The sequence below is a fragment of the Melopsittacus undulatus genome, chromosome 13, assembly GCF_012275295.1.
Source record: "Melopsittacus undulatus isolate bMelUnd1 chromosome 13, bMelUnd1.mat.Z, whole genome shotgun sequence".
Taxonomy (NCBI): domain Eukaryota; kingdom Metazoa; phylum Chordata; class Aves; order Psittaciformes; family Psittaculidae; genus Melopsittacus; species Melopsittacus undulatus.
Window position 1 is genome coordinate 8980522 of NC_047539.1, and position 20212 is coordinate 9000733.

Consider the following 20212-nt stretch of genomic DNA (forward strand, 5'->3'; position numbering starts at 1 on the left):
TTCAGAAAGAGTTTTGCAGTAAATTACTGCTTATTTCTGAGGGCAGCTGAAGCACTTTCCCAGACCCCTAATTTGGTTAAACTAACCAAGAACTTGTTTCTGTCTGAGGCTCCTCAGATGGGATTAAAACACATAAAACCAAAGAGGATGCCAAAAGCTCATTGGACACCTCAGTCTGTGAAAGGATCCTGTCAAGCAAGTAAGTCAAGACCTTGACTACAAGACAGTGGAGATGCCAACCCATGCACCGAGGGGCAAACCCAATTGAGAATTAGTGGCGTTGCATACACTAAGGGAATATAAAAAGCAAAGGAACATGTTCCATATTAACTCACCAAAATAAAAGTAAACTCCTTCTTTCTTTTTCTTGAAGAATTCACCATGGGCTCTGGCATGGACATCAGCTCCATTCTCTACTAGAAGCTTCACTAAATCTAGGCTCCTTTTCTCTATGGCAATATGGAGTGCTGTTTGGCCTAAGGAAACAGGCAAAACTCACCAGTCAGTGCCACTATCAGAGGGAACAGGCAAAGGAATCTTCAGCAAAGTGCTGTTTCAACAATCACTGTGTTCTGCACAGCAATCCTACAGCCTCAGTGCTGGGCAGGGGGTGGCTGGCAATCAATGACTTTCAACAGCATTCATTGGAAAAGATCATTGTAAACACTGAGTCAGAAGACAACCCTCAAGACTGTCATAAATTCAGCACAAGACCAGACAATTGCCCCTTCCTGGCACTAAAATCCCAAGCAGCCATGAAAAGATATCGACAATCATACATGTACATAGAATCATAGAATAGTTAGGGTTGGAAAGGACCTTAAGATCATCTAGTTCCAACCCCCCTGCCATGGGCAGGGACACCTCACACTAAAGCATGCCATGCAAGGCTTGGTCCAACCTGGCCTTGAACACTGCCAGGGATGGAGCATTCACATAACTATGCTGCATGTCTGCTATCATAAGAATAACCCAAAGAGCAGAACTCATACTTTAATAGTGATATACATTTCTTTTTTCCCTTTAGACATGCCTTTTAAACTTTCCCAAGCATATCCTCTCATATTCCCAGGTTATGAAACATGCATCATTCATTTTATAGACCAAGAAAGAAGTTACAGAAGTGTATAATTCAAAGCTGAAGAAGATACAGTACCAGAATCAGAAATATAAGTTGAGTGTGCTATTAGTCTAACTGCACCAGAATTCTGGAACTGCAGTGCTGCATAAGCTCCAGTTCTTTTTCCTTGTATCTGCACCCCTTACCCAGGTAATGAAAAAGGTGTTCTGATATGGCACCAGAACAGAACGCTTACCTCTGTAGTAACAGTCAGAGCATGCCACATTGACAAGTGGCCTGGGATTGTGCGTATTTTGGTCTATTTCCAGCAAACGTGGGATTGTGTCATTCTTTCCATTTTTTAAGTTCAACAAGGCTTTCATTAAGCAGGTTTTCCCAGTATTTGCATCTAGTAGAAAAACAGAATGGGTTGTGCACGTGCTTTGCACACTTCTCTATTACTTGATTCAGAACTTAACTGTCACTGTAGGACCAAATAATTATTCTAAAGGCCTTTCTTAGCATTTTTAGTCTGGAGTAGAGTCAAAAGCTCTTATATATAGTTAATGGCATTCTCCATCCTCAGATGGACGTTAGGAAAATAAAAATACGGACAGAGGGCTAAAGAAAGCAAAGAACCACGAGCAAGTTCCCCTGCTTTCCCCTTGCATTGAGAAATGCTGCCTCTGCTAACCCCAGTTATGGAGTACTGTGCAGGACTCTACCTGTGTATTCAGAATCGGTGAGAAATTTGGAGGTCCTCCTTAAGTACTCAAGTAAACCATCCAGTGCCTCGGGGCTGCCCTCTGAGACTGCGCTGAAGAGCCTGCCTCTGTCAAAGCGATTTGGGTCCTTTGGACTATGGAAGAAATGCAGTGTTAGGAAGTTTTGGGGAGCAGAAGACAAGAGTGTGCAGTAAGGTCTAGAGAGATGGTGTAAGAAAGGATGGAGGCAGAAAAGTTTGTCAGAAAAAACAAGTATTTTATTTTTAAGTCAAGGGAAAAATAGAGACAGTTCTTTCCCAGAATTCTCTTAAGTGGCTGCTCTTTCCATCAGCTGGAGCTTTTCCCAGATCCAGTCTGATGTGCAACCCTGGAATACACCCAGAGCATAAAGACAGAGATGCCCAAGATAGCTGTAGGACCAGAGTCAGTCCCATTACATGGTGCAAAACACTCTGAACTGGTTTACTTCCCTCTGTGGCAAGTATAGGGCTCCATGCTAAGATGCTCTTACACCCAACTTGACTTATTTAGTGTTAGTTCAGATTTACACAAAATACACAACATACACCCTACCTCCCAAGTGCAAAAGGGCTAATATGTCCCCTTTCTTCTTTTAATTACTTCCCACCAGATGCCTGTAATATTTCTACGCTGCCACTTTTAGTTTAGACTTTGTGAAGCCTATATGCCCCTGACAGCAGGGATCAGTATAGACAAGGAGGGACTGCACCCTTGTCAAATACCCAACAGTTACTCACTTGCTAACAAGTCCTGGTCGATAGTTCAGGTTAACCTTGATTTTAGGAGGAAAGTTACTGCTTTCCTCCTGATACGGTGTCTCCAAGGGTCGCTGCTCTCTCTTTCCAGGTCCGGATCTTTCTTCCTTTTTACTAGGTGCACGTTTATCTTCTGGGGTACTGTCATCTGTTTCTAGCAATCCCATCAGCCTATTCCTCTGACCTGGGCCTGGCTGCCCACTTGTGAAGTTATCCATTTCTAAGAGAGATGGTCTTTCAAAGATTTTCTGTGCTAGGAGACTAAACCTGCAAGGGAGAGGGAGAATTGACATCATTTGTTCACAAACCTAGAATGTGTTCAATGCAGCACAGAGAGGAAAGAACGCTTCCAGATCCAGCCTTCCTACTGTTGACTGTGGGACCCTTGAGAGAGACTCAGTAAAACTGTGCACAGTTGGGAATATTTGAATAAATACAAGGCCATAGATAGGGTACCACTGGAAAAGAAGTGCACAAGCAGTTTGTTAAATACAAGCAACTGGTCTGCAGAACATCTGAACCCCCTTTGTGAGATGACCTCACCTGTTGGCAGCAGCACAGGTTCCTTACTTAAAAGGCAAAGAAAGGGGACCTTCAGGAGACTACAGTCATTGTTCTTGTCTCAATGAAGCCAACAGAGGCTAGTCACCAAGTGGCCAAAAAGATAAGATTAACTGTAGGCCTCCTTTGCAAGAGAGTGGGAAGTTTGTTCATATTCTTGGTTGGTAAGCATCACACTGTTTCTACATGGAAAACATACTTGCAAATTACATTCCCCTCAGGCATTCTTATGTTTCATCCTGGAGCAAAAGGAGTAGGATCTTCCCAGTTTTTGGAGCTGTTGCCTATCCATGTGAGCACAGGGTTTGAACTTGAGCCCCACAGGCAGGCCAGGCGAACACTCAAGAGCCCTCAGAGCCTGCACAGAGCACAGGTTTGCCAACAATAAAGCTGTATCTGGATCTGCTGCACAGAGAGCATCAGTATTCATCAGAGCATCCAGACAGCCCACTTTATTAAGTATGTCCTGTACTCCTTTTTTACTCTTTTAAGACATCTCTTCATATACATCTGGGTACATCTCAGGTCCACACCCAATGCAAGCTATCTCTCGTCAGCATATGACTCCAGTTTCATGCGGTTTCGGAGGCAGCAAGGTAATCCACGATTACCAACCTGAAGCAAAGCCTTCTTTAATAATTCCATCTTATTCACATGTACTCCCTCCAAATGGTTAACAGGTTTTCCCTGAAGCGAAATCTCCTTTGCTGGGACTACAGCCAGACTCCATAGCCTGTACCATCAGAAGTAAATTGACATACACAAGAAAGCATAGGCATTATGCCTTTGATTAGGATATGAAGAAACATAGTTCTAGGCAGCAAACAGCCACAAAGCATCTTTATGCAGCTCACAGCAGGAAATGCAAGGGCTGATTTCAAGACAAACCATTATGATAATTCAGCCATTCAGTTTAGTCTGTGCTCTAATGACAAACATTCCTCTGCACACACAGGCATACACCCTATAGCACCCTTTCAGACTTGTTTCCTCCCCCAGAACACTTACTGGTATATTTGCTGATCCTTTAGAGAGCTATTTGCATTTCCATAATAGTTTGCTTGTGCTTTTCTGTCTTCCTTTCCCCAAAATCATTTCTCAGCTGCAGTTTCCACCTCTCCACAGCACTGGAGAGAGTTATTTAGTGTCAGCCTTGTACAGACAGACCGTCTGGTTTAAAAGAGAGCAAAACGGTCCTATAAAAAAAGACCCTATAATATATATATCCACTTTGTCCGTCCCTAGGAAACAGAGACAACTCTCTGCTCACCAGCTCAACTTTCACTTCTCTACTCAAGAGCTGAGTTGTTTCTTTCCATGACTCTGGCAAGCCATTTTGAGTAGCGCAGCACAGAAAAGCCCTGCTGTCAAAAGAGGAAGAGCACAGCACTTACCCCAAGTTGCTGCAAGCTCCACCCAAGAACTGATCTGACAAGGAGTCCCAAGGAATTCTTCAGAGGGTAAATAATCTCTCAGTATAAACCAAGCCAAATACCAACAAGTGTTAATTAGTGTGAAAGCAGACCCCAAGTTATTTACATCCATGGGTGAGAGTCCTCCTCCTCTTCAGAGATGACCACACTCATAATAGCAGCCTGTTAACGGTGCAGCATTGAACTTCTAGATGGTGGTGGTCCACGAGAGAATCCAAGCTGCCTGTGAGGAGGAATAACCACGGATTATTGTTATTTACTCAACTGTATAGCTTTCTGCCAAGCGAAGGGCTTGCACAGGAAATGACTAGATAGATTTCTCAGTAAAAGAGAGAGCCAATGAGTGCAGTGCTCTTATATGGGAAAGCTGGCTGGCTATTGCAAACTCATAATGCTTAACCCATGCCTGCACGTATAGAGGCAACATCTCAGGGCTTTCAACTACAGCCCACTCAGATCTCAAGGGAGGTGGCTGGTTTGATCCTGACAGTGCTAGAACCCGTGGTCTCGTGAGGTGTCACAAGGCTCCTTCAGTTAGCCCCAGGACAAGCAAGTAAGCTGCGAAACATCTGAGGTCAACTGCTCTGTGGGAAGCCAGTTCTCCTCACACAGCTTCACATAGCCCAGCTACAAGGCAGTGCAAATGGTATGAGACAATAAACTAGCCAGAATATTACCGTACAAAGTACAGTGTCAGCTACTCATCACAGGCACAGGAAACTGCACAAAGCAGACTCAGTTTCCAGACACTTAGGCCACCTTATTTCCTTACGCAAAAGGAAATGAGCACTCCAAAGGAGTGAACATCTTGGTGAAGCTACTTCTAGGAGCACTGACTGGTCACTCCTATAACTGCCTGTCGCTGAGACCATGTACACACACCAGTACCACTTCACTTACCACTCACAAGACAGGACCCCCAGGAAAGAGAGGACATCAGCCCACACCAACTGTCTTAGTTTTTTTCTCTTCCACTCCTAACACAACTGAGACCTCAGCATCAGTGCAGGATGACATTCAGCACCCACAGTCTCAACAGCTTTCCCCAGCACAGTGTTGCTGCAGAGTGGTTCTCATCTGTACACTGTAGATGACGGATGGTTTACAAAGGCATTTAATGGGATCTAGGGGTCATCATGGTAAAGAGCTCTTCTAATCAACAGCTTGATAGTGGGGGCTGATTCCATAAGAAATCTCAAAACTTTAATTACCATTGGTCCAAAAACATTGAGAAGGGGTGTCACCTCATGACACACTGAATGCTAGCTGTTGCTTTCTTCTTCCAAACCTACCATGAGCCGAAACAGAGCCTAAAGCAGTCCTTGTCTGACAAGACTGCAGGATGATGTGACACTTCCTGGAATGTGGTCCTTGCCCATAGAAACATTCCCAGATGGCTCCTACTTTGAGTCATATACAGGCTGTGAGAAGACCTTCCTATAAATACACGCATTAAATGGCAGGGTGCCTTTTCCTCTATCTTGGTTTTGCACGAGATCACAAGCTTATTTCTGAGATTCCTGTGTTTTAAATTTAAGTTGATCCAGGAACAATGCAAAGCTACTTACTCTTTCCAGGTTTAATGATGTATTAGGACCCACAGAATAACCTACAAATATAGGCAGATAAATGCAAGATCAGATCTCATCTATCTCTCATTCCAGCTTTGCATTGATTTAGTTCAGTTTGGTTTAGCTGTGTTACACTTAGTTTACTGTGATATCAACAGACATAGATTCAGACCCAGGAGTTTAGCTCAGACTTAAGTTTAAATCCTTTTGGGCTTTTCCCCCAGCTTTCATGGGAGACAGCCCACTCTTCCAGCCAAGAAATGAAATCAGCTCACAAAGTTCATCATAACAGAGTTCTTTCTGCGCATCTGGTTTTAATAGCTTACACAGAGGAAGGAGAATGTGCAGATTGCTGGGAAAGGAATCACTGCCAGCTGAGGGGTCACCACAGCAAAACAAAACCATGGAGCTGCTGGGGAACACAGGAACACTGGTATGTGCACAGACATGCGCACATGCTTCCACAGAGTACGCTAGGATAAAACACTTGTGCTCCCATTTCAGAGCAAGGCAAGGAAAAAAATACAAGATCTGCCCGAACGTGCACTTGCCAGTGACAGCGTTCCAAGGTCTGTCATGGGATGATGACACTGCTGCGCACCAGCCAGCTGAGCTGGTTGGGATGCTTAACAAGCGTCTTGCCACCAAAACTTAAAGTCCTGAAAGCTGTTGGGACTCAGGAGGAAGCCATCCAAAGCAGCATGCAGGGAGAATAAAAGCAGCAAATTCACTTCACCTATCTTCCAACCAGAAGTTTGTACAGCGCCATGTGATCCTCTTGCCTTTTGAGGCTTTAAGCTGGGGGAACAAGAAGGAATCCTGAACTTGCCCAGTACTTATTTTACTGATGCAAATGTGTCTGATGGCACTAAGTTTCTCCTGACAGGAGACACACACTCTGTGGACACCTTAAATCTGGGAAGAGAGAAGTCAAACTCTTAACTACTAAGTGAAGCTTTTAAGCCAAATCAATAAATTCCATTTCATACTACTGTAGAACATATTCATGATACAATTATAAATGATATATGATGCAGCACAGTAATTCATGGCAGGAAGAGTGATGATCAGAACCTGCTTAAGCAGAAATCAAAAGGGAGCATATGGAAGATGGTGCTATGAAGATGGAACAAGCATATTTCCTATAATACATATTCTCTGCTCACCTAAGCGCCCATTTTTACCAAATACTAAAAAACCATCTTATGATTAATATCCTTTCTGGGTGCTGTAAATAGAAGAACAAAGTCACTTACATGTGCCTGTAATTTAGTTACAGCATTCATCTGTAGCCACTCTGAGGAGCAGCAGCTCAAACTTACCTTTACAGGAGGAAGGTAAGCGTGCTGTAGTATCAGCACACAAGGGTGGACCAAACTCTCTCTAAACCAACAGGTAGGGCAGTGCTTCACTCAAACCATGAAAGCCACATGGTTAATTAAAAAAAAGTGTTTGTTTTAAAGTTGTATTTTCACACCTGGGAAAATAGAGTCTTTTTTCATGCAATCCCATATTGAAAGCATGAATTTTAGCAGCTCTCTTTGTTAATAGTTACACAGATGGAAATGTGTATCTCTAGAGACACCAGTGCCCAATCAAATCCAAATATTCTTACATATAATTCCTTGTCAGAACCTGTTTGATGCCCCTGGGGACTGAATTCATTTACATGACTGTAGTTTTTATACAAAGTTCTTTACTGTGAGGGTGGTGAGGCTCTGGAATGGGTTGCCCAGGGAGGTTGTGAATGCTTCACTCCAGGCGGTGTTCAAGGCCAGGTTGGACAGAGCCTTGGGTGACATGATTTAGTGTGAGGTGTCCCTGCCCATGGCAGGGGGGTTGGAACTTGATGATCTTAAGGTCCTTTCCAACCCTAACTATTCTATGATTCTATGATTTCTGTAAATGCTAGTCTTACATTATGAGGAACTCTTCATTAGGGACTGTAGTGATAGGACAAGGGGTAACGGGTTGAAACTTAAACAGCAGAGGTTTAGACTGGACATAAGGAAGAAATTCTTTACTGTGAGGGTGGTGAGGCACTGGAATGGGTTGCCCAGGGAGGTTGTGAATGCTCCATCCCTGGCAGTGTTCAAGGCCAAGTTGGATGAAGCCTTGGGTGATATGGCTTAGTGTGGGGTGTCCCTGCCCATGGCAGGGGGGTTGAAACTAGATGATCTTCAGGTCCTTTCCAATCCTAAGTATTCTATGATTCTATGATTATATTTAAAGGTTCCTATCTATACATACTTCTCAGACCTTTGAAGGAAACATCCACTTCTCTTATTCCTTACATGGAGTTATCTTTCTACTCGATGTATCCCTTTCTGTAGGATTATAGCCTGAAGGAATGCTTTACTGACAATCAAATAGCAGCAAAATAGGAAACCCAAGGGTAGTTACAAAACACTTTTGTGGAGAAACAGTGACATCCAGTGGCCACCAAGGAAACCTGAATTCCTGCTGCTTACGAAAACAGCCTCAGTACGAAATTCTTCAGAAATAGCAGGGTTGCAATCACATACTTGTGAGAATTACAGCCTGTCACTTCTGTATCAAACGAGTTAACAGAAACTCCTCTAATTTAAAACCTCAAGTTCCAAATGAAGTTGGTTTAGATGATGCAGCAACATTCCATAAATGCAAAATTGCACAGCCAAGGATCTTTGGACACAGCTGCTACACAATGCCTTTGGAACTGCAAACATACCGAGGTATTCCCAGTGTTTATCTGCCTTAATCCCCACTTCTCCTACAGGATTACTTTTCAGGACAGTTGCTAACACAGCAGAACACTAAACATACCCAAATACCACTGTCATGAGGTTATCTTAGTTGTCTTCTTTGAAGTATGCTTTTAAAAGCACAGAAGACAAACCCCTTGAAATCTTGGGATTTTTTTCTGGTTTAAGAGAGATCAGACTAGAAATTATCTGAAGCTGTCAGGAAAAAACCCCAAAGGCCAGTCACAAAATTCACCTTGCAGCAGGATTAGATGTTATTAGAATCTGTTGTTGGTGTGGGAGCATTAGGATTATTCTATTTAAATAGCATACAGATTCTGGTTAAAGCCTATCAAGTTCTTTAGTTATGAATAGTTGGCTCTAAGATCGAACTGAGATACCACCACAGTTGTATCTTAACAATATCAGTCATTTACATTGCCTGATACCTCTTCCTGTATCTTTTGCTCCTATTTTCTTCAGTGCCAACAACACATGCTATGCATATTCATATTTACATTTCCTTGTCATTTACATAAGTTCCCTAATTCACATCATTTAAGATAAATTGCAAAGAATTTTCTTCATTAATGACAAAATCCCTTGCAGACATCTCTCCAGCTAGTGCCTGCCACCCCTCTGTCAGCTAAGGGATCAGAAGCCTGGATAAAACAAGGAACAGCAGAGCTCAAGCCCAAGTGTCCCCACATCCTCATGGTGAGGCCAGCTCCACACTTCACCCAGGTAGTGCTGCAACACTACAGCTCTGGGGATTTCACTCCTTGTGCTTTAGCCTTATGGATGTGCCATTAGGTGGCATTTTTAGTAAGGCAAATGATAATTAACTTTCTGCACAAGCTTCACCTAAGGAAATCTTCCTACAGAGCTGGGGAAACAAGCACATGGGTACATCCAGTTTCACCCAACCAGCCTAAGCTCCTACACTGGCAACCTGCCACTTACAGACCTATATCTGAAATAGGGCAAACTACCTGCAGCCTGTGTCATCCAACCAACCAGTCAACATCTGTTACCACAGATTAGCTTAATTATTACAACTTGAGAAAGGACATCTGTTAATTATAAGCCAGAGAAGATAAAGCAGCTAGTTGTACCATGGAGCATAACAGTAGCAGAAATAGATAAGCAATGTAAATTTATTCAGTGTTCTATCTCCTCTGGACGGGAGTTCGTGCACTGCTGAGTAGAGACCTGGGCTATCAGACACACAGAGAGAACTGGGAAACAGTCAGGGCTCACAGAGACCTCTCAAGGACATCTCAGCCAGCTCCCCTACTTGACCAGGGCCACCTAGAGCTGGCTGCCCAGAACCACATCCAGCCAGCCTGTGAGATTCTCCATGGAATGAGTCCCCATAGCCTCCCTGGGCAGCCTGCCTACCCAGGTGGACTGGAAATAGCAGGAGCTGGACGTGTGCCTCAACAGCAAAAAGTATGAAAGAAGAAAGGCAAAACAGCAATTACAGGAAAACTCAATCTAAGGAAGGTATCTCTTATGGTAGAAAGAGCAGTTGCTAACAGAAATACTTCAGGTTTATGCTAGCACAGCCAGGTATAGCAGGCAGGGAAGCAACCCCCACTATTGATAAAAAAATCTAACCATTAAATTACAAGTTTTAGTTACAACTGAACTACCAGCTTTATCGCAGCCTTCTGGAAATGAGTAGTACAACTTTTTAGCCAGGATTGAATCCATGCCAAGAACACACTCATACTGAGTGGCTTACTTACCACAGACACCACGTTACCCTCAACGCTGACATTCAGGAGAAACAAACTTTCACAGCAACCCTACAATGGACAAAAGAACCCTACAACCCCAAAACTACCAAGATAGTGCATAATATAGGGTTATCAGTAAAAAGCAAAATGCATCAGCACAGAAATGCTGTGCACACCGCATATAAATGCCAGGATTCCCACTGCAAGGTAAGCAGCTGTCAAAATTCAACAGATGAAGACAGGCAACCACCATAGGTACAAACCTGGAAACACCCAAGTGAACAGGCACACAGGTATCAAACCCACCACTACTCAGTTGAACAAAACCATTTAACCCCACCCCATTAAAACAAAGACAATCCAGGCTTCAGTGAGAACTTCCCAGCTTTTGGCATTAAATGGCTGTGTGGAAAACTTGTACTTAGCCCAAAGCAGGAAGCTGTTACCCTGGCTCAGTAGTCATGTATTGCCATTAATTTCAGGCAGTTCACTAGACACCCTTCCACCTGCCCACTCCTGCCCCAGCCACTCTCCCCGCAGTTGGCACTTCCCCAGATCACACATTCCATGCACAACAGCCAGATCACCACCCCACACACCCAGTTTTACACCTTACAGAGGCTGCCCCTGCAACATGATTTTCCCACTTGAATAAAGAACTACCTGTATTTGCTCATGTACACCCCACCTCTCCAATATGCATATTGAAGCTCAAGTCTCTCCATAGCAGTGTCAGGCAGTGCAGCAGTTCACATTCACCACTACTGAAGTCAATTTAAACACACCGCAAGTTCACAAGTTGTAGCAAAGCCCTCACCACTGCACTGATAAGCTCACCCCTCTATTTCTTGTGTGGCTTTCTGAGTCATTTACCAGATTATCCTTCCTGGAAATTATCTATAGTAAAAAGAAACAACATTGTTTTAGTGCTTGAATGAAGACTTTAATCCAGATCTGTTTCATCTACAACAGCTTCATTAAGCATGCAAAGAGGCTTCAACTGCCATGGAAGAAAGCCATGGTAAGCATGTCATTTAAATATACCGGTTTTACCAGCTTGAACTGAGACAGACTACAAGTTGTAATGTGCAACAGAAAACTTTATTAGCATTTCAGTTGTTCAGCAGATATTTTAGCTTGCTTTAACCCTGCATTTAACTTAAGACATTACAGAACTACAGGGCAAACACGTGTGCTATTGGCAATCCCACTGTTAAGCAAGGTGCAAAATAACTTAACAGCCACCCCTCAGGCGCAGCACAAGATGGAGGGTGGATTCCTTCTGGATGTTGTAGTCAGACAGGGTGCGCCCATCTTCCAGCTGCTTGCCAGCAAAGATCAGCCTCTGCTGGTCAGGGGGAATGCCTTCTTTGTCCTGGATTTTTGCCTTCACATTCTCAATGGTGTCACTGGGCTCAACCTCAAGGGTGATGGTCTTGCCAGTCAGGGTCTTGACAAAGATCTGCATGCCACCTCTCAAACGCAGCACAAGATGGAGAGTGGATTCCTTCTGGATGTTGTAGTCAGACAGGGTGCGTCCATCTTCCAGCTGCTTGCCAGCGAAGATCAGCCTCTGCTGGTCAGGAGGAATGCCTTCTTTGTCCTGGATTTTTGCCTTCACATTCTCAATGGTGTCACTGGGCTCAACCTCAAGGGTGATGGTCTTGCCAGTCAGGGTCTTCACAAAGATCTGCATGCCACCTCGGAGACGCAGCACAAGATGGAGGGTGGATTCCTTCTGGATGTTGTAGTCAGACAGGGTGCGTCCATCTTCCAGCTGCTTGCCAGCGAAGATCAGCCTCTGCTGGTCAGGGGGAATGCCTTCCTTGTCCTGGATCTTGGCCTTCACGTTCTCAATGGTGTCACTGGGCTCAACCTCAAGGGTGATGGTCTTGCCAGTAAGGGTCTTGACAAAGATCTGCATGCCACCTCTCAGACGCAGCACAAGATGGAGGGTGGATTCCTTCTGGATGTTGTAGTCAGACAGGGTGCGCCCATCTTCCAGCTGCTTGCCAGCGAAGATCAGCCTCTGCTGGTCAGGGGGAATGCCTTCCTTGTCCTGGATCTTGGCCTTCACGTTCTCAATGGTGTCACTGGGCTCAACTTCCAGGGTGATGGTCTTGCCCGTAAGGGTCTTGACAAAGATCTGCATGCCACCTCTCAGACGCAGCACAAGATGGAGGGTGGATTCCTTCTGGATGTTGTAGTCAGACAGGGTGCGTCCATCTTCCAGCTGCTTGCCAGCGAAGATCAGCCTCTGCTGGTCAGGAGGAATACCTTCTTTGTCCTGGATTTTTGCCTTCACATTCTCAATGGTGTCACTGGGCTCAACCTCAAGGGTGATGGTCTTGCCAGTAAGGGTCTTCACAAAGATCTGCATGTTGAACTGCAAAACATATACAAGTTTCAGCTACCGAAATACAGTTTTCAATTATTTCTAACTAAAGCGTTTATTGATGTTTCACACCGTACAAAAACCAGTTACAATTTCTTGAGTGTTTCTGATTGCATTTTTTCCCCGTTAGTATTGTCTACAGCCATTCCCCGACTCTTCACTCTTAACGACCTCAACTCCTTTAGAAGGCCGGCACGCTACGCTCCCACACCAGACTCCTTAAATCACTTCTTACCAGCCGGCTCTCCAGACACCCAACTGCCCCGCACAGCCGCTGCACACACCTGCCCCCGCAGCCCCGCGCTGCTCCCCCCGCGGCAGTGACTCAGCAACGCACTTCCGACACAGACAGACACAGCCTCACACAGCCTCCGCCATCTTTCCCCCACCACCACCTCCTTCCCCTAAGACAAATTTTACCCCCCCCCAGTTCTCACAATGGTTCACGGTAAAGTGAAACTGCGCCATTACCCCCCCCTTGCCCAGAAAAAACGCTGTACGACAAACCGCCACCCCAGCTTATACCGTATAGCCCACTAAACGCTTTCTGTTTTCCCCTCTTCCTGCCGCCCCACTCACGTCTTAGGCCTTGTACGTCACTCCCCAACAGCGTAAGCCTCTTTCTCCGCCGCAGCCGTACTCTACAGGATGGCGCGACCCACACGTATTTATATGCTGTGGTACGTACAGTCCCCGCCCACCTCGACTGACGTGTCCATCCGCCTCCCGAAGTAGTCCCAAGTAAAAGAACACTGTTGTGAAAAATACTCACCTTTCTCCTCTCCACTCCCTATTCCGGAAGGAAAAAGCGTCCTGGAATTCTAGTGTAGGGTCCCAGATCCTTAAAAATCCCTATATTTCAGGGCGCGGATGGATCTGCGGTTGCGGAGCACGCTCGCATGGATTGGCGCAGCAGTGACAAAAGCGGCTGTTGATTGGCTGATGGAGAAGGGCGAGGGTAAGGAAAGCTCTGGAAGATTCGGGTGCTGCCCAGAGCTGATTGGTGCGCGGTGAGGTCAGCGCTGTTGCTAGGGGGAAGTCGCCTTGCGGAGGCAGAGTCCAGCGGGGAGAGGAGTGGGAGGTTCCGTGTTCGATTCCTGTGTCGGCCCCGAGCAGTGTTCAGGGAAGAGCCTCGCTGGGGATGCGGGAAGAGTGTCCCGAGGAAAGAGGGGCTGCCCTGGGCACTTGGTTTTTGCTGATCCATATTAATACCAATACCTCTGACCAACTCCCTTCCCTGCCTGGGGTGGCATGAAACATTTATGGCAGAGCCTGTAACAGTATGTAGGTCTAGTCTTGGCACATGTAGATGTGAGGAAAAGATGAAAAAAGCAGGATTAAGTTAGGAAAGCTGGAAAAAAAGTTCCTTAGACATTCATAAGCGTTGGTAGCTCCCAGTGTGTCACGTGACCAGTTTCCTGGGCACTTTGAACCAGTTTCAGGCAGCTGACAGCTGAATTCTTTAATGTGAGGTTACAAAACAGCCCCTGTGATGAAACGCTGACATTTGAAATGCAAACGGATGTTTACTTCAAAACAGGAAGCTTTGATCCGGTTATGGAACAGCTTCCTTCTGAGAACTGATGTGGGAATGTGCTTTGTGTTAATTAAGCTTCATTATACCTTTCAGGCTGGCTCCTAACCCATTTTACATCATATATATCTGGAGTATCCAAAATGGTTTTTATGTGGCAGTGTTTTATCTGCTGCTAGCTCTGTCAGTGAAGCCACATGAACTTGCTTAAATCCTCCACTCACAAATCATAAGCATGTGTGTGAATGGCAATACTCAGTACACAGCTACTCTGTTTTCCCCTTAATAAAACCTAAAAGACTACCAAAGCCACTAAAAATACCTTAACAACAACAAACCCCTTTTGTTTTCCTTTCTCCTAACAGGGCTTGTGTCTGCTAGTACCTCCTGGTTTACAGTAAAAAGGAAATAAATCACCCCAACAATAATTATTCACAATGTATTCACAGGAAGAGAGGAAAATGGTAACTGCAAAGTTTAGAGATGGCTCCATGGCAATAACCAACCTTGGGAATACTATCCAGCAACATAAATTTAGGATAGAAGGCTATATCAGATTTAGGCAATAGCACATTTGTTTTCTTTATGCTGCCATTTTTGCTCAGTGTTTCCAATACCTTTGTTTTGTTTGCATGGTGCCAGGGTGACTAAAGGCTTGTTCCAGGGCTGGCATGCATGTTCTGTATATCCCACACATTGCTCCAGGAACCATGTTCCAAAGCCAAACAAGATCATGGATTCCTGAGAGGAGGGCCAGAGTAACTAAAGCTTACAAATGTGAAAGGCCACATCTTATATGTGTTAAACTGGAGATTAAACAGGCTAAAAAGTCTGGCCTTTGTTTCAGCACATCAGACCTGTATTAAGGTTTTTAGTGTGCAGATCTTTGCTTTTTAATGTCCCTCTAGATGGAGAAGGAGAAAGAGAAAATTTTGTCTTTTTTTTCCCTTTCTGTGTAAACCAGAAAACACAGGAGCTCTCCCTTGTATCTTTTCCAAGTATGGCTAAATCCTATGACCAATCTGCTTTCAGTATGGTTGTTCTGTTTCTGTGTAAGTATTCAAATCAACAGATCAGAATAAACTCCCACCAGATGGGTCTGCCATGGGTAGTTGTTTAAATACCTTCTTAATAATGGCTCCTGAAAAATTAATTCTTCAGGGAAATGACGTTATCCCAGGCAAGCACAGGCAGCAACAGGCTGACACTGAACACAGGCTCGTACTTTTAGACAATTATGGTTTAAATTCATCAATTCCATGCAAAAAGCCTCATTATTATCTCAGTTATCCCTCTATCAAAAGGGATAAACGAAGAGTCAGGCTTTGTGCACACAGCTCCTGGGCCCAGCAGAATTAAACTAATCTCCATAGCCTGCAGGCAATGTACTCCACACAGGCCACCATTTTGCAGCATCTACTGACTGGATTAATTTAATTCAATTCTTCTAATTATTAATCTTCAATAGCCATCTACATGCCTGTATGGAGCCCACCTCTTTTGTTTCTAGGTAGGGGATGGGCTGAATACAGAAAGCTTCTTAAATGACTCTTTTCCCATGCCTTGATATTTTCTACCTAGTAAACTCATGCCCTGAATGTTTCACCCCTAGTATCTGCATAGATGCCTAACAATACTTCAAAGAAAATTATTACTAAGCGGAAAGCTACTTCTTTTTAAAGTCAGAATGCAGTGTTTCTATATTGTGGGCCAGATTCTGCCTTATTTTCACACATTATATACAGAACAGTCTCCCAGGCTGGAGGTGATGCCCTGGTGACTTTGTTTTACTGAATTTCAGCTTTACCTCAGAATTTCTTTAGAAAGTATTTTATTACCTGAATTTGATACAGACATGAGAGACCTGTTTATATTGTGGTTATACAACATTAATACAATCTATCTATTTAAGGTACAGGCCACTCTGTAGCTCTTGGTGAATAAGAACCATCAAGCAGCTGATTGTGAACTGTATATAAATAAATGCAAAGGTCAATAAAGCAGAAGTTATCTTGTGACTGGCCTGACTGCACAGGTGGTGCCAGTGGCCTGCAGTTGGGAACACGTATTTCTTTCCAAGTGATTTCAAAAGTAGGTCATTGGACACTAGTACAAAGCAACCTACTTTCAGAAGAGAAGCTTCTGGAGGTCAAAGAAATGTTCCCAACAAATCTGTAACATTCTAGAACACGAGCTGGGTCTGGGTTTTATGTACACTAACGTCTTAGCAACCACATATCATTTCTAAGTGAGCAATGTCAAACGAAACAATCTTTTTATCTTTAGTACAAGGCTTTAAGTTGGGACAGCCGGCTGGTCAGGTGATGTGAGTATATGTGCAGCCAGCTCAGTTCTGTTCCTTTGTTCAGATAAAAATAGGGCTACTTGCCACAGGGAAAAAAAACCCACAACATATATTCTTATAATATTACCTACCTCAGGCGTCTCTCACTGTGTATGACACCAGATAATTATATTTATCTATTTACAGTTGTGGAGATAAATATTTCCTTCCCAAACCTGTATCTCTGCAATAAAGCCTGATTTTTGCTGAAGTTCCAGCCACAAGACAAACAGGGCTGTGGCATGTTACTGCTTGTCCTTGTCCTGCCAAGCTCAAGGGTTACAAAAATAGTGAGTCACAAGCCAAAGTACTGTGAGATTGAGTGTAATATTATGAGATTACCAAAAAAAGACAACTATCAGAGGTTTGGTTTTTAAGCCTTATGCTAAAAATACCTTAAATAAACAAAGTTTTTAATAAGCTACCAACTTCAGGAGATGAAAGCTTAAGAAAAACAAACAGATATCCAGATTTGTAGTAAAAAGAGAAGAATCAGCAATGCTCCTCTGTTACCCTCTTTGTTTAAAGGATATTTTGACTTTGCCGGACACACAGGACACAGCTTTATGATCTGTGCTGCCACAATAAACGGGCTTGGGCACATCTTTCTCTGTACATCTAAATGACCCCAAGGAACATGTAGCAATTGTCTATGCTGTTGATGTGAGGAGACTTCTAAAGGGTGTTTTATGCAGATGCCATCACAGCTTCGTGTCTGCATGTCACACCAATGAAAGCAACAATCAATAATAAGGTCTATTCTAAAAATTACTTGTCTGCATCTTTTTTTTCCAGTCTGCCTCCTGCCTGCGAGCCTTTTGGATGTGATCCAAGCTGCACTGCAGTGAAGGAGCTCTCTTTGTTCATGTTCCCTCTGCTGCATCTCAGCCCACTGAGCATGTGGTTTCTAGGGTGAGGTTTTTTAGCAGGATAGCAAAGAAGCACCTTGAAAAAAAAAACAGCAGAAAGAAGAAATAAGTCTTAACCCACTGTTAATCATTATCGGTCTGTTTCAATAGAACCTCTATGACAGTGAACAAAAACCAGTACTGCCAAGGCTAGTCTGAATAGCCTGCATCCAGTGGCCTAGAGGTGATAACCTGTATTCTGTTTTCAGATCCAGCCTAGATCCCTTGATGGGGAGGGGAATGTGTGGAATTCTTCCTCCTCAACAGGAAGACTAAAATCCAAGCACTGACATTTTTCTCCCCTGCACAAACTATGCAGTTTTAACTACTTCAGTTCTATGAAATGTGGTGTGAGCTGTATACTACTTCTACTTCCCTGCTTACTACATGAAAAGCATCCACAGTAACCAGTTCTCTTTAACCCACAAACATGTAGCTGCCTTTGCAATGAAAATGCCCTTGCAGACAGAATCTCAATGCGGGCTGCAAGCCAGCTCTGCAGAGCTGAGTCATTGTTACACAAGCAGGGTTGGGCTGGCATGGAAAAATACCTTTGTACTTTAACATTAAACCACGTCAGCTGTTGAACCCTAGTATCACAAGATACCTAAAGAAAACAAACTGATTTACTGGACTTTTCCTCATCTTTCTGAATGCTTCCTTCTCCACAACCATTCTTCATCAAGCTACTGACTTCTACTGAAGTTTGGCAAACATTGCATCAGATTTGGAAGTAATGTACCAGGAAAGCTGTTGACTCTTCAGGCACTGGGTAACACCAGCTCCCCAGGTATATGGACAATACCATATGCAACCACTGAAATGTAGGGCTTGTAAATCCAAATACCAGTGAAATTTGTCATCAGCCAGAGATCCCCTATAAAGCTCTTGAACTGGTTATTTATGTCAGACCCAGTTTTGAGCTCTAAGAGTCCTTTGTAATAAAATATGATACAAATAAAAAAGCAGAAAGAATTTATTTACTGCAGCCTTATGAAACAAAGCTGCATTTTGCTCTTCTATTTCTGTCTCCTAGTTCTTTATCCTGAAATGTTACAGTGAGAACAGAATTCAGCTTCTCAAAATGCTTCCTACATTTAAAATAAGCTCAACTAATTGCATAGGAGCAGAGAGGGATAGATTGGCAGCTATGACATGGCCTGCACATCAGTTTTGCCACTGGAACTGTTTTTTGAGAGCATACAAGTGCCAGTGTCTCCTGCCTTGCAGAGAGGTGATTTGTGTGAGCTGACTGCTAATGAACTCCTAAAATATGTTCTTTCAGTTCAGTGTAGTTTAGTGTTTTTAGAAAAGGTCTGACCATGTAGGCTCCAACTTGAAACTGCCACACTCTGCACTGACAGCACATGACTCCATGATGCAAACTGCACAGGCTCAGTTTCAGCTCATGGTCTCCAGTTTCACCTCAATGACTTTTCTTCCCAAAATATAAGGTGACTAACACGAACTTTAGGGTGGCTAAAGGTCTGGGAGTGGCCCAGCTCAGGAGCTACAGATAAACATGCTGGCATGGGCCAGGATTTGTCATAAGCAGCATATTAAAATGGTTCCATAAGGATGAGTAACCAGAACAGAGGTTCACATGAGGAATAACAGGAAATTGTAACTCAGCACCTTTCCTGTCATCAGAGGAGAGGGGTGCTGAGCCACGGGTTTGTTACGTGAGTCCTGGTATGTGCCATCTCAGGAGGCAGCCTACACACTGCACTCGTGTGTTTTTAAAGCTGTTATCCAGACCTGATGCTGCTTCATTCATTGATGTCCAGTTGCTTTGCTGTATTCCTGGCTGAGACATGACCCGTCAGTGCCTCTTCCACCCCACAACCAGCTGTCAGCTCGCATATTGATAGCTTTCCCTATTCCCCTTCCTGAGAAGAGCAAGACATTCAGTTCTGTTGAAATTCCCAGTGCTGGGCACAAAGCCTCACCCTTGGAGTGACTGGGTTTTCTTCCCCAATGAAATGTGACTTGGACACTACAAGTTTTGTGGTTTTCCCCTGCACTGAATAACTTTACTTGAGAAACAGCATTGTTTTCTGGATGTTCAAGAATAACCTTTTCTAAGATATTTACCACTAGAGGAGAGCTTTCATGTTTTCCTAAGCTGTTTTTTTGGGGCAAGCGAGGTGGGTTTTATTTGTTTGGTTTTTTGTTTTTAACGGTATGTACTATCTAACCTAAACTACCCTATGATTCTATGATCTTGACTGTTTTCCTTTTTAAGACTTTGATGACAGAATTTATGAAAGGTCATCTAGTGGGAATCATGTTAGAATCTGTTTCTCTGCAAAGCTGCAGTACTGATTTCTAATTTTAGGAAGGACTAACCACACTTTTGAAGGCACATCCTAATGCACCATAGTACTGTTCACCAGCAGTCTTATTCCTAGCCAAGGGTGGGCACGTAGAAGGTATGTGC

At 43.8% G+C, this 20212-nt stretch overlaps 2 protein-coding genes across 10 annotated transcripts in view; both read right to left on the reverse strand.

The window, feature by feature from the left end:
• Positions 1-20212, reverse strand: part of TRPV2 (transient receptor potential cation channel subfamily V member 2) — a 33067-nt gene that overhangs the window by 7685 nt on the left and 5170 nt on the right. For 5 of the 8 annotated variants that reach the window (XM_034068760.1, XM_034068759.1, XM_034068755.1 and 2 more), the window contains 5 exons: positions 4517-4778; positions 2544-2828; positions 1786-1919; positions 1317-1469; positions 336-476 (listed from right to left, as the gene is read on the reverse strand). In XM_034068760.1, coding sequence (XP_033924651.1) covers positions 336-476; positions 1317-1469; positions 1786-1919; positions 2544-2779 — 664 coding nt within the window. In that variant the 5' untranslated portion in view covers positions 2780-2828; positions 4517-4778. Of the gene's footprint in view, positions 1-335; positions 477-1316; positions 1470-1785; positions 1920-2543; positions 2829-3737; positions 3856-4130; positions 4471-4516; positions 4779-20212 lie in introns of those variants that run through there. The other 3 variants (XM_034068757.1, XM_034068756.1, XM_031043539.2) reach the window with 3 other exon arrangements.
• On the reverse strand, positions 11671-13662 carry UBB (ubiquitin B). 2 transcript variants are annotated; one of them, XM_034068762.1, is made up of 3 exons: positions 13566-13662; positions 12293-12977; positions 11671-12064 (listed from the first exon to the last, which is right to left on the reverse strand). In XM_034068762.1, exons 2-3 carry the CDS (start codon positions 12969-12971, stop codon positions 11826-11828), a joined length of 918 nt encoding a protein of 305 aa, XP_033924653.1. In that variant the 5' UTR covers positions 12972-12977; positions 13566-13662; the 3' UTR covers positions 11671-11825. The 2 variants fall into 2 exon arrangements, with proteins under 2 accessions (XP_033924653.1, XP_030899393.2); XM_031043533.2 differs by having other exon boundaries at positions 11671-12977.